We start from the raw sequence: 14,623 nt of genomic DNA on the forward strand, positions 1-14,623 counted from the left end.
CAAGGAGGGTGGTCACCTCAGCACAGTGGAGACATGGGGACCCTGTCCCCAGGTGGGGGCAGCCACCTAAGCCAGATCAGGACCTGAGCATGGCTGGCCCTGGGGGAAGTGCCTGGCAGCAGCTGGACTCCAGGCCTGAGCAGAGGCCTCAACAGGCTGGGAGGGAGCACACGGGGCGGCAGAGGAGGGACATGCAGGAGGCCGGACGGCAGCAGCTGAACTGGCAGGAGGTGGGGGCACAGCAGGAGGGGACAGGCATGCAGCAGGCAGTCCTGCACATGGGGCGGCAGAGCAGGGACACGGAGGAGGAGGGTCTGCAGCAGGAGGTGGTGCAGCAAGCCGGCTGGCAGCTAGACTGCTGGCAGCATGAAGAGGAAGCCCCAGAGCAGACAGGCACACAGTAGACGGGCTTGCAGCAGATGGGCACACAGCAGGACTGCTGGCATGGGGAGGAAGTGCAGCAAGCCAGCTGGCAGCTAGACTGCTGGCAGCATGAAGAGGAAGAGTCAGAGCAGACAGGCACACAGCCAACAGACTTGCAGCAGATGAGCTTGCAGCAGACAGGCTTGCAGCAGACGGGCACACAGCAGGCCTGCTGACAGGGGGAGGAGGTGCAGCAAGCTGGCTGGCAGCTAGACTGCCGGCAGCATGAAGTGGAAGTCCCAGAGCAGACAGGCACGTAGCAGCCAGGCTTGCAGCAGATGGGCATGCAGCAGGCCTGCTGACAGGGGGAGGAGGTGCAGCAAGCCTGCTGGCAGCTAGACTGCTGGCAGCATGAGGGTGTGCAGGAGCTGGTGCAGCCTGACTGGCAGGGGCTGAGCTCACAGCTCACTGGGGCACAGACCAGGGCCAGGCGGGAGGCTGGGGCACAGCAGCTGGGGGTACAGCAGCTGGAGGTGCAGCAGGGGGGCTCGCAGCAGCTTTCCTGGCAGTTGTCCACCTGCCATGAGGAGCCGGTGCAAGTGCTGGGGGAGGAGACTCGGCTGACACAGCTCAGGTCATTGGAGCAGACAGACGTGGTGGATGCAGAAATCACATACGTCCTGGTGCAGCAGGTGTCAGCCATGGTGGGTGCTGGGCTGGGCAGTGTGAGTGTTGGTGTGAGGTGTGTGGGTTTGTGTGCCCTGGCTGCTGAGGTTTTATACTCTCCCTTGGTATTTTCCTCACAGGTGTCTCACAAGCCTTCCCTTTCCTTGTTGTGGCTGAGACTTTGCATCCAAACAACCCTAATTAGTTTGCCTGCTGTGGGATGTTATTGTGGTCCCAGGTGTGCTTGAGTGATGCTGGCCACTTGCTGGTGCCTGTGCCCTGCAAACACACACAGCAATGCTGCATGTCGGCTGGTGGAGCTGGGAGTTGAACAGATCATGAGTTGGTGACTCTGGAAAATGCAGCCCCACTTTCCTCCTCTCTTTTCCTGTGTTTGCTACTGGGATGTTTGGTACCAGGGGCAGGGTGTTTTGTACCAGCAGATTCTCTCTACCTGTCCCAGAGCCCTGCTCCACTGAACAATGGGTGTCTTGGGCGAGAATGCCCCCAGCTCCCTACTCTGCCACCCCTTCCTGCTCCATCTGCAGACTCTGGTGGGATGCCCCTGCGTTAGTCCATTTTCACACTGCTGGTAAAGGCATACCCGAGACTGGGAAGAAAAAGGGTTTTACTTGGACTTACAGTTCCACATGGCTGGGAAAGCCTCAGAATCTTGGTGGGAGGCGAGGGGCACTTCTTACACGGTGGCAGCAAGAGAAAATGAGGGAGAAGCAAAAGCAGAAACCCCTGATAAACCCATCAGATCTTGTGAGACTTATTCACTATCACAAGGATGGCATGGGAAAGAGCATCCCCCATGATTCGGTTACCTGTCCCTAGGCCCCTCCCACAACAGCTGGGAATTCTGGGAGATGCAATTGAAGTTGAGATTTGGGTGGGGACACAGCCAAATCATATCATTCTGCTCCTGGCCCCTCCAATATCATGTTATCTCATTTCAAAACAAATCATGTCTTCCCAACAGTCTCCCAATGTCGTAACTCATTTTAGTATTAACCCAAAAGTCCACAGTCCAAAGTCTCATCTGAGTCAAGGCAAGTCCCTTCCACCTATGAACCTGTATAATCAAAAACAAGCTAGTTTCTTCTTAGATACAATGCGGGTACAGGTATTGGGTAAATACAGCCATTCCAAATGGCAGACATTGGCCAAAATCAAAGGGGTTACAGGGTCCATATAAGTCCAAAATCCCCCAGGACAGTCAAGTTTTAAAGCTTCAAAATGATCTCTTTTGACTCCAGATGTCACATCCAGGTCATGCTGATGCAGCAGGTGGGTTCCCATGGCCTTTGCAGCTCTGCCCCTGTGGCTTTGCAGGGTACAGCCTCCCTCCCGGCTGCTATCACAGGCTGGTTTTGCGTGTCTGTGGTTTTTCAAGGCACACAGTGCAAGGTGTCAGTACACAGCTCCACTAGGAAGTGCCCCAGTAGGGACTCTGTGGGGGGGCTCCAACCCCACATTTCCCTTTTGCACTGCCCTAGCAGAGGTTCTCCATGAAGGCCCCACTCCTGCAGCAAACTTTTGCCTGAGCATTCAGGCGTTTCCATACATCTTCTGAAATCTAGGCAGAGGTTCCCAAACCTCAGTTCTTGACACAACATGGAAGCTGCCAAGGCATGGGGCTTGCACCCTCTGAAGCCACAGTCTGACCTATATGTTGGCCCTTTTCAACCACAGCTGGAGCGGCTGGGACACAGGGCACCAATTCCCAGGTGGCACACAGCATGGGGATCCTGGGCCCGTGAAACCACTTTTTCCTCCTAGGCCTCTGGGCCTGTGATGCGAGGGACTGCCATGACTGTCTCTGACATGGCGTGGAGACATTTTCCCCATGGTCTTGGGGATTAACATTAGGCTCCTTGCTACTTAAGCAAATTTCTCCATCCAGTTTGAATTTGTCCCTAGAAAATGAGTTTTTATTTTCTATCACATAGTCAGGCTGCAAATTTTCCAAACCTTTGTGGTCTGCTTCCCTTATAAAACTGAATGCCTTTAATACGCCCCTCTCCCTGGCAATGGAACAGATTGTGCATCCCTCCCAAGGTCCATGATCTTCTTTGTTCTCCTGTTTATCTCACAATTATTAAACAACACATATGCTCTGTTATTTCTTGCATTTTCAGTTTCAGATATTTGATTTCCTATTGTGGAGGAAAGTACTTTCTCTTGTTTATCACCACCTCCATGAAAAGTTCCCCTCTTCCCATCCTCAGAAGGCAAAGGCAGTAAAATATCAATATTTGGTTACATCAGTGTTCAGAATGTGTATTATAATAAAGTAAATATTGTTCATAGCCAAGTCTGAATAGTGGAATCAGATTTAATTTTCTTATTTGTACATGTTTTGTTTTTGTTTATGTTTTTTTCCCCTTAGAGTTAACAATTGCTCCTCCCCAAACTCTGACTCATTCATCTCCATGCTCCACTCAAGAGGTTCAAACATAACAATCTATTAGCTTCATTGATTTTTTGGAACAATTTCTCTTTGAGCTCTCTCATTTGTGGGCCAGTCTCTATTGGCTGCTCCCTCAGCCTGGCACACAGGTTTCCTGGGATCTCCCTTCACTCTTGTCTTTGGATTTTCATTCATCTCTCTCTGATGATGGATCTGTTACTTCCTGGATGCCTTGTCTTTTTCTTTCTAGATTTATGGCCTTGTTTTGGTGGAGCACATTCTCCAGTAACTTTCTGAAAATGGGTGCAAGGAATATATATTTTTAAGCCATAGCAGGACTAAAAATGCCTTTATTCTGCTCTTCTATTTGATTGACAGTTTAGCTGGATATAATCTTCTGAGTGAATATTTTGTGGAAGATATGGAGCATTTCCAGAATCCTAAATGATCCCTTGTGCTGTCTCTCTTTTTAGCCCCTCATCCCTAAGCATTAGCTGCTGTTCCACCTTCTCTCCCCATTGGTAGCTTCGCCTGTTCTATGGAACTCTTTTGTTTCCAGTTCCTTTGGTTCAGCACAATGTCTGTGAGAAGCACCACATTGCTGCATGCATCAGTACTTCACTCTTTTATTTTGCTGCCCCATTGCATTAAATTCTACTATGTGCCATTCTCTTTCCCAGTGTTACAGATTTGGATTGTTTACAGATTTTGGCTGCTATTAATAGTGCTGCTAGAAAAATTCTTGTAAACTTTTTCATTGATATATTTACTAATTTCTCTTCATTGTGCCCTCAAAAGTGGAATTGCTGGGTCATAGATAGACATATGTTTAGTTTAGCATATACCTACAACTTTTTAAAGAAATGTACATTCCCACTAGTTGATTTTATAATTCCATTTATTCTGATGAACAAAATGAGTTTTATCAGTCTTTTAAAATTTGTTTATTTTGGAAAGTGTGTAGGAATACTGCACTGTTGCACTAATGTGCATATCCCTGATGAGAAAAGCCACTCACTGAACTTTGGATATCTTTTCTTGTGAGGTACCTGTTGAAGGCATTTGCTTGCTTTTTAAAATATTGCTACTTGTGTTTCTTACTGATTTGCAGGAATTTATTATATATTCTGAGTATGAGTTGTTTTAGACATACAGTGTGTTGGTGAATGTTCAATAGCTGGCTTTTGTTTTTGTAATAAAAACAAAAACAAAAGTCATGATTGATTGCTTTTGCCAATGTCCACGTCTGAATGCTCCCAACAGAGCTAAATCCAAGCGACCTAGACGACATCATGTAACACAGATGAGAAGGGAGTGGTGCTTGCCAGCTCTCATGAGCCAGGGCATGCTGGCTTCAGTGCACCACTGGGTATGGGAATTGCAAATAACTCATCCAAGTCTGGGGTTTAAAAATAAAAGTTTTTAAAAACTCAATTTTATTGAAGTATGATTACATGCTATAAAATGTACCTATTTAAAGTTACCATTTGATGAGTTTTGAGAAAATATACACCCACATAACCACTACCACAAACAAGATCTGGATTTTCCATCAGTTCCCAGTAGTACTTTTCATGATCAATCCCCACCCCTCCTGACTCTGCCCCAGGAAACTACTGATCTCCTCTCTATCTCAAATAGGTTTGTCTTTCCTGAGATTTCATATAAATCAAATTCTATAGTACAATTGACCCTTTGACAATGTCCAGTTTGAGCTGTGTGGGTCCACCTATACGTAGATTTTTTCAATAGATATATTGAAAATTTTGAGGAGATCTGTGACCGTTTGAAAAACAGGCAAACCATATAGCCTAGAAATATTTTTAAAAAATAAGAAAAAGATATGTCATGAATGCATAAAATATATGAAGATGCTAGTCTATGCTATCGTTTACTACCATAAAATACACACAAATCTTTTATAAAAAGTTAAAATTTATCAAAACTTACATACACACGCACTTACAGACAATGCATAGCGTCACTGGCAGCCAACAGCAACGTAAACTGATGTAGAGGTGCAGTATGAAACCGTAGCTGCATTCCAGGTGACCCTAGTCCATGCTGTGCGACTGGAATGTTTCTGCAGCCGCCTCCTGCTGCCATTGAGCTCAAGTGTTTTGCGTGTCTGCTTCAGGTGCTGCCCTGTGTGATGCTGATCATCCCCAAGGAGCAGCTCACCTCCCCAGCATATTTCACCTCACAGCAAAAAGTGATCTCTTGTGATTTACATGTATTTTCTGTCATGTTTAGTCCTTAAGTCACACCATGGGACTTGAGTCCCACTAGTGCTCTGCTCCCAAGAAGCAGAGAAAAGTCATGACAGCATAAGATAAAGTCCGAGTGCTTTATACGCACAGTAGACTGAGGTCTGCAGCTATGGTTGCCGCCATTTCAAGACACATGAATCCAGTGTAAGAACTATTGTAAAAAAAAGAAAAAGAAATCTGCGATGTCATCATTGTAGTTATACCAACAGGTGCAAAACCAGGCACTTTTTGTGAAACACATTTGATCTTGTAGTGAAAATGCAGCTTTTATGTGGGCGCAGGACTGCTATAAGAAAGGCATACCTATGGACTCCAGTATGATTCAGAAGAACGCAAAGTCATTGTGTGACAACTTAAAGCAAAAGGAAGGGGAAAGATCTAGAGCTGGAATTTAATGCCAGCAAAGGATGGTTTGATAATTTTAGAAAGAGCTTTGGCTTAAAAAGTGTCAAGATAACAGGAGAAGCAGCTTCTGCCAACCAAGAAACAGAAGACAAGTTCCCAGAATCTGTGAAGAAAAACATTGGGGAGAAAAGACATCTGTCTGAGAAGGTTTTTAATGCAGATGCAAGTGTCCTATTCTGGAAAAATAATTCACAAAAGACTATTCATGGTAAGGAAGAGAAGTGAGCACTAGGCTGTAGGGCAGGAAGGGATAGGTGAACTCTTCTGTTTTGTGCAGATGTAGTCAGGTTAACAACCACGCTATCCTTGTGTATAAAGCTGCTAACCCCCGGGCCTTGAAGGGAAAAGAGAAACAGCAGCTGCTGCTGCCAGTCTTTTGGTTGAACATCAAGAAGGCCTGGACCACAAAAACCCTTTTTCTAGATTACTCCTTTGCTGCATTGCCTGTGAAGTCAGGAAGTATCTTGCCAATAAGGGATGTCTTTTAAAGTTCTTTTAATATGGGACAATGCCCCTGGCCACCCAGAACCCCGTGAGTTTAACACCAATGGTGTCAAAGTGGTTTACTTGCTTCCAAACACGCGTCTCTAACTCAGCCTCTAGAGTAGGGGGTCCTAGGGACCTTTGAGACTAATGACACCTGGCACTCTCTGGAAAAGATTGTCAATACTGTGGGCAAGAACCCCGATCAAGAGAACACAGTGAAAGTCTGGAAAGATGGCACCACTGAAGGTGCATTAATTGTTATAGAAAAGCCATAAGAGCCCCAAAACAATAAATTCCTCATGGTGAAAATTATGTCCAGATGTTGTGCCTGACAAGGTTTACAACAGAGCCACTCAAGGAGATCATGAAAGATATTGTGGATATAGCCAAAAAAAGGTGGTGGTGGGGGAGGGGGTTCTAGACGTCACTCTTGGAGAAATCCACACAAGACGCCTTGGTGGAGATGAGTGCTTCTGAACCAGTGCCAAATGCTGAGGAGGAAGACAGAAGAAACAGTTCCAGAAAACAAATGAGCACTAGACAATCTCGCAGAAGGGTTCCGATTATTCAAGCCTGCTTTGACTTCTTTTTTCTGTTGAGATGGAGTCTCGCCTTGTTGCCCAGGCTGGAGTGCAGTGGCACGATCTCGGCTCACTGCAACCTCCACCTCCCGTGTTCAAGCGATTCTCCTGCCTCAGCCTCCTGAGTAGCTGGAATTAAAGGCGCCCACCACCACACCCAGCTGATTTTTGTATTTTTAGTAGAGATGGGATTTCACCATGTTGGTCAGGCTGGTCTCAAGCTCCACACCTCACGATCTGCCCTCCTTGGCCTCCCAAGGTGCCGGGATTACAGGTGTGAGCCGCCGTGCCCGGCCTGCTTTGACTTCCTTTATGACATGGACTCTTCTATGATACAGGCACCGAAACTAAAGCAAACAGTGGAGGAAGGATTGGTGATGACAGAAACATTTTTGGAGAAATGGAAAAGCAGAAAAGTCAGACAGAAACTACCACATAGTTCCATAAAGTTTCGCAGAAGGAGCCTGCCTCTCCTGCCTCCTACTTCACCTCCTCCACCTCTTCTGCCTCTGCCACCCTTGAGGCAACAAGACCAACCACTCCTCTTCCTCCTCTTCCTCCTCCTCAGCCCACTCAACATGGAGACAGCGAGGATAGACGTTTAAGATGATCCACTACCACTTAATGAATAGTAAATACATTTTCTCTTCTTTATGGTTTTCTTAGTAACGTTTTCTTTTACCTTGCTTCATTTGAAGAATATGATATATAATACATGTAAAATACAAAGAATGTGTCAACCAACTGTTTTATGTTATCAGGTCCACAGCAAGCTATTAGCAGTTAAGTTTTCGGGGAGTCAAAAGCTATATGTGAATTTTTCACTCTGGAGGGGGTCAGTGGCCCTAACCCCTGCATGGTTCAAGCGTCAGCCATATGTATGCCTTTGATCTGGTGTCTTTCCTTCAGCGTATTCACACTCATAGTTCTCTATCTCAGGGGTTGCTTGCATCAGCGGTTTATTCCTTTGTGCTGAGAAGTATTCCACTGTGTGGATATATTAACGCAATTTGTTAATCCACTCAGCTGTTGAAGGACACATGGCTAGTGTGGCAAAAGCATCTTTATGGGGAGAGATAGCAAGGGGAGAGATGCCAGATGTAGGTGATGGGGAGGAAGGCAGCAAATCACACTGCCACGTGTGTACCTATGCGACAATCTTGCATGTTCTTCACATGTACCCCAAAACCTAAAATGCAATAAAATAAATAAATGGGGAAAAAAAAGCATCTTTAAGCATTCGTGGGCAAGTCTTTGTGATACGATTTCACTTCTCCTGGGTAAACACACAGGAGGTGGAGTGTGTGGGGCATGTGAAGGGATGCGTGTCATGTTTACGACACCACCAAACTGTTTTTCAGAGGGGTCGTTCCATTTCACATTCCCACCCCAGCAAATGTAGGAGGGCTCCATTTCCTGTACACATTTGCTGACTCTCGGTATTGTTCTATTTCCATTTGAATCACGCTTATGGATGTGCTGTGGTATCATGGTGTTGTGTGATGAAGAGATGCTCTTAGTTGTAGTAAAATCTGATTTACTGATTTACTCTCTTACATGTAGCATTTTTACCTCCTGTTCCCAAAGTCTTTGCCTACCACAATATCGTGAAGGCATTCCCCTCTATGTGCTTCTAGAGCTTCATTATTTTTATTTCATTTATTGTTTATTTACTAATTTTAAAATTGACAAATAATAATTGTGTGTATTTACTGGCTATAATATGATGCTTTGATCTATGTATGCATTGTAGAAAGATTAAATCAAAGTACTTAACATAACCACCATCGCACCAACTTACCATTTTTCTCATAAATTAAAAATGTATTCTTTTACCAATTTTGAAGTCTGCAACACATTATTTTTATGTGTCACCAGGCAGTGCAAGGGGCCACTACAGCTTTTTCCTCCAGCCTGATGGGAATGCTGTTTCCTTTGATTGACATCTCCCTTCCCCCGTTCCTCCCCTCGGCAGCCTCAGACCCTAGTAACCACCTTTCTGCTCTTTGTTTCTAAGTTTATAGTTTTAGATTCTGTCTTTCTGTGCCTGGTTTATTTCACTTAGCGTAATGTCCTCCAGATCCATTCAGGTTGTCACAAATGACAGGATTTCCCTCTTTGTTTATGGTGGAATTGTATTCCATTGTATATATATAGCACATTATCTGTCTGTCTGTTGATGGACTTACATGGATCCCATAAGCAGACTGTTGTAAACAAGACTGAAACGAACATGAGTGCGGACTTCTCAACAGAATGGTTTCAGTTTTTTGGATATAAAGGCAGAGGGGGATTTGTGGATCATGGGGAAGTTCCATCTTTAGTTTGTTGAGGAGCTGCTACGCTGTTTCACGTAGCGGTTATACTAATTTAGATTCCCCCCAAGAGGGTACTCCCTCTTTTCTACATCCTCCTAACACTTGTTTGCTTTTGTCTTTTTCACAAGAGCCATTCTGACAAGTGTGAGGTGAGGTCTCATTGTGGCTTCAGTGTACATTTTCCTGATGACTAGTGATGCTGAGCATTTAAAAATAGACCTGCTGTCCATTTAAACGGCTTCTTTTGAGAAATGTCTGTTTAGGTCTTTTGCCCATTTTAATTTATTTATGTAGTTTCATTTTTTTGAGCCAGGGTCTTGCTTTGTGGCCGGGCTGTTTTGTCCATTTTTAAATTGGGGTGTTTATTTTTTCCTGCCGGGTTGTTTGGGTTCCTTACTGTGAATAGTAACCCCTTATCAAATATATAGTTTGCAAATGTTTTTTCCCAATCCATTGGTTGTTTCTTTACACTGTTGATTGTGTCCTTGGCTGTACAGCTGCTTCGTTTGATGGAATCCCATTTGTCTATGTTTATTTTTGTTGGGTGTGCTTTTGGGGTCCTATTCAAGGAAAAATTGCCTGGACCAATGTAATGGGTATTTTCCACCATGGTTTCTTCTAGAAGTCTCATGTTTCAGGACTTATGCTGAAGTCTTTAATGCATTTTGAGTGATTTTTGCATATGATGTAAGATGAGGGTCCAATTTTAGTCTTCTGCACGTGGATATTGAGTTTTCATAACACCGTTTATTGAAGAGTCTGTCCTTTCCCCATCGTGCGTTCTTGGCAGCTTTCTCAGACATCAATTGACAACACATATTTGGGTTTGTTTCTGGGATTTCTATCCCATTTCATTGGTTGATACGTCTATTTTTATGCCAGTCTTATGGTGTCTGGATCACAACAGCTTTAAAGTGTTTGAAATCGGGGAGTGTGATGCGTTCGGCTCTGTTCTTCCTACTCAAGATTCTGTTGGCTATTCAGAGTCTTTTGGTGATTTCATATACATTTTGGGATTGTTCTTTTCTATTTCTTTGTAAAAATGATATTGAAATTGATAGAGATTGCATTGAATCTGTAGATAGCTTTAGATAATGTGGACATTTTAACAATATTAATTCTTGCAATCCATGAATATGGGACATTTACCCACTTATTTGCATCTTCTCCAGTTTCTTTCATTAATGTTTTATAATTTTCAGTGTACAGATATTTCACCTCCTTGGTTAAATATTTTTCTAAACTCTTTTTAATGCTATTGTAAAAGGAATTTTTTTAAATCTCTTTTTTGGATCATTGTTCATTGTTAGTATATAGAAATGCTATTAATTTTTGTATGTTGATTTTGTAACTTGCAACGTTATTAAATTTGCTTATCAGTCCTAACAGTCTGAAGACTAACAGGTAGAGTCTTTACAAGAAAGGAAAACTACAGGCCAACATCCTTGATGAATATAGATGCAAAAATTCTGGAAAAAAGACCAGCAAACTGAATTACACAGCACATTTAAAAGATCATTTGCTATGACCAAGTGGGATTTATCCTAGGGATTCAAGGATGGTTCAACATACATAAATCAATAACTGTGATAAATCACATGAACAAAATTAGGGGCAAAAACCACATGATCATCTAGATAAATGCAGAAAAAACATTTGACAAAATTCAGCATTCATTCATAATTAAAACTCTCAGGAAAATAGATACAGAAGAGATGCACCTCATCATGATAAAGGCCATATGTGACAAGCCTGCAGCCGGCACCATACTCAGTGGTGAAAAGCTGAAAGCTCTTTCTCTAAGATCAAGAACAGGCAAGGATGCCCACTCTTGTCGCTTCTATTTAATGTGGTGCTGGAAGTTCTAGCCAGAGCAGTTAGGCAAGAAAAAGAAATAAAAGGCACTCTAATAGGAAAGAAAGAAACGAGACTGTCTCTGCTGATGATATGATCTTATATAGACAGCTCATGACTTTATCTTAGACATTCAAGTCTGGGTTGGCCCCTAGTTAATTTTTGTGCATGGTGTCTCGATTGTTGGTGAGACTGGCTATCTTGTCCTAGGATTTTGGGCCATTGGCCATCTTATCCTATAATGGTATATTTCCATCTCTTTTATTCATTTCTTTTTATGTTTTCTTTATACATTCTGAATTTGAATCCTTTGCCCGTTACATGCTGTTGGTGAAGGTAATCAGTGCTGGTTCAGAAACCAACAAAGTCAACACGTCAGTGGCTGAAGCCAGCAAAGCCTTCCCTACTCCTCACATTGCCATCCAAGCACGCCACGCCCCTACCGTGCAGACCCACTTTCTGGCATGTGAGCCTTCAAGATAGCCTGGCACGGAGGAGAAGCAGAAGGGCTTCAAGAATCTGTGGCCCAGAAGTGCAGATATCTCCCCGCCACATTTAGCCAATAGAAACTCATCGTGTGGCCCTAATTCACGGCAGGTGGCTGGAAGCTGCCAGCCCACATGCCCAGGAGGGAGACAGTGAGCCCACAGTCTCCCTGCAGTGCCCCACAGGTGGCTTCTCTGGGACAAGACTTGTGCTTTTGTGTGCATTTTACCACATTCAGGATTGTCAGTATTTTCTCTAATGATCTGTGCCTTTTGCATTTTTTATGAGACATTGGTTCTTCCACCAACGAGGGCAGTAGGCATTGTTGACCGGGGGCAGATGGTGAATGTCCAGGTGACAAAGGGCAGTTTCAGCCACCATCAGCCTCTGTGCTGCGGCCAGGAATGGCCCCTGGGAGGAGGCCACTTCCCTCCGCCCAGCGTGCTGGCACGCCCTTCCTCTGCAGGAGGTTCTGAAGTTCCAGCTGTTGCCCTTGGAAAGGAACTTGATGTCTCGCCTCCACAGCACACCTCCCTGAAGTTCACCCTGGCATGCAGGGGTGTGTTAGCACAGAGGCTCACATGCCTGGATGCTTGCTGGGGCCACACCCTAGGAGAGGAACCGAGTCTGGGATCCTCAGAGGAGGATGTGCTTCTCTGAGCAAGGCCCCTGCGTCTTGCCGTCTGTGGGATTCAGGTGCCTGTAGCTGGGGGCCTCACCATGTGGTCTCCTGGTGCCTCCTGGAGAGCCAGAGGGGAGCCAGTGAGGCAAGCCCCGGCTCCCGACTCAGGGTGCAGCCCTGGTGCCAGAGGGAAGCCTGGCTCACTTCTTCTGTGTGGGTAACAACTCCCCTGGGCACCGAGGAAGAACTGCCCAGACCCCAGGCACAACTAGTGCCTGAAGAATATCTTAGTTTGTAGTGTCATTGCTCAGCCGTTTCCTTTATGTAATCCTTCATATATAATCATGTATTAGTTAGTACTTGAAGTGTAACTTATTGCTTACATATGCCTAGTTTATATACTAAACTAGTTTATATGTCTAGTTTAGTTTATAGACGTACTTAATACTTATATCTAACATACTTAGTTCCGTATAATCTTTCTATATGATCATATAGGTATTGTAGTCGGAGCTGCACTGACACATTTAGTGCTGATTTATAGAATCCTTCCATACAACCGTATAGTAGTTTGTAGTAGGAGGAATGCCTAGAGCAGTCACAGAACAGAAGCAGTACATGGGAAAACAGCCAGACCAGGACAAGAACCAGAGACCCAGGCGGTGGCGTCCCTGCCTGAAAGGGCATACGCTGTATGGCAGGCTTGGAGCAGGAGCCTCTCCTCCTGATAAAGGAATTGTAGCACCTTGCATCCAGTTCCTGTGGAAAGTAGGCCTCAGGCCTGAGATCCTGGAAGTAACTGAGGGAGAAGAATCCCTCTGGTGTGACCAGTCACAGTGGCTGTACACCCTGTCAGTCTTTTCTCACTTCTGTGCTAGCTCAAATCATCCTCCCATAAATATCTTAAGAGAAGAGCACAAGTCTGTCAGCTCCCACTGCATTGGCTTACAGTATCCTTCTATTAGAAATCCTTTGAAGTCTCCAGCCCCAGATAAGAAGTATTGCGCACGACACCTGTTGCACACAGCCCACCTCCTTGCCTCAGTGACCTAATGGGGGGTGGACCCCTTTTCTGTACACGACCCTCTACTACTGCGCATGGCACGGACCCCTACTGTGCACAGCCCACCTCTCGGCCCAGGTGACATATGGGGTGGTCCACTCGCTTGTGACTCACGTGATTATGTATGCCCTATTACTAAGCCTGTAGATGATGGCCTCACTCATGACCCTGCCTCCTGCTTGTACCTAATAAATACAGATGCTTCTGGGCATTTGGGGGCCGCCGCTGATCTCCACTCACAGGTGGCAAGCCCCGGAGTCCAGATGCTCTTCCCCAGTTCTTCAGTGTCCTGTCTCTTTACCTCTCAGATCCTGCACCTCAACACGGCATAAGGGACACCCCACGACCCTGTGGGGCTCTGCAGCCCTACACCTCTGCACTGGGGCCGGGGTAGGGGCAGAAGTCTGCCAGGCAGGGCATGGAGGGGCTAATTCCTTTCCAGCTGGTGCTCCAGACTCACGCCAGAGTTTCAGGCCACAGCCTCTGTGGCCACCAGAGGGTGCAGGACGGCTCTGCTCCTCATGAGACCCACGATGCCCTGGCCTCACAGCCTCCTTCTCTGTCTCCACCCGCTCTGAAGCAGGAGTCAAAGGAAGTGTCACCAGAAATGCACCCAGTACTGTCCGAGGACAGCATTGTCCTCGCTTGCAAAGAACAGCCTGGGGCCTGTGTCAGGGTCCCCAAGACCACCCAGGGGGGTGATACTCCAGGAGGCCACAGGTCGCGCAGGTGGTGGTACTCACGGCTATGACTTCCCACAGGAGAGGATACCGAGTAAAATCAGGCAAGGGAAAGGTGCCTGCGCCCGAGTCCAGGGACATCAGGCTCAGGCTGTCGAGGCCTCTCCTGGGGCGGGGGTCACGCAGGACATGCCTCACTCCCTCTGCAAGCAGGTGGGGCGCTGTGTGTGCGATGCTGGGGCCGCCCTGCCTGGCGGTGTGTGTGTGTGTGTGATGTGGGGATGCCCTGTCTGGTGGGGGGTGTGTGTGTGTGATGTTGGACTGCCCTGCCTGATGGTGTGTGTGTGTGTGTGTGTGTGATGTTGGACCGCCCTGCCTGGTGTGTGTGTGTGTGTGTGTGTGTGTGTGTGGTG

General features: G+C 45.9%; 3 protein-coding genes across 3 annotated transcripts in view; 1 reads left to right on the forward strand and 2 right to left on the reverse strand.

The window, feature by feature from the left end:
* Positions 1-14,623, reverse strand: part of PWP2 (PWP2 small subunit processome component) — a 613,222-nt gene that overhangs the window by 163,465 nt on the left and 435,134 nt on the right. The window lies entirely within an intron of this gene.
* The window catches only part of LOC116550575 (thrombospondin-type laminin G domain and EAR repeat-containing protein-like), a 94,208-nt gene that overhangs the window by 54,270 nt on the left and 25,315 nt on the right, over positions 1-14,623 (forward strand). The window lies entirely within an intron of this gene.
* On the reverse strand, positions 149-1,199 carry LOC116550559 (keratin-associated protein 10-1-like). Its single transcript, XM_032276574.1, has one exon. The coding sequence runs from the start codon at positions 1,064-1,066 to the stop codon at positions 149-151; it is 918 nt and encodes a 305-aa protein (XP_032132465.1). The 5' UTR covers positions 1,067-1,199.

The sequence above is a fragment of the Sapajus apella genome, unplaced genomic scaffold, assembly GCF_009761245.1.
Source record: "Sapajus apella isolate SASKATOON/1434 unplaced genomic scaffold, GSC_monkey_1.0 scaffold8, whole genome shotgun sequence".
Taxonomy (NCBI): domain Eukaryota; kingdom Metazoa; phylum Chordata; class Mammalia; order Primates; family Cebidae; genus Sapajus; species Sapajus apella.

What these genes read in the sequence shown, in the direction of transcription:
- LOC116550559 (XM_032276574.1), bottom strand. Translation starts at nt 1,066, where the DNA reads ATGGCTGACACCTGCTGCACCAGGACGTATGTGATTTCTGCATCCACC.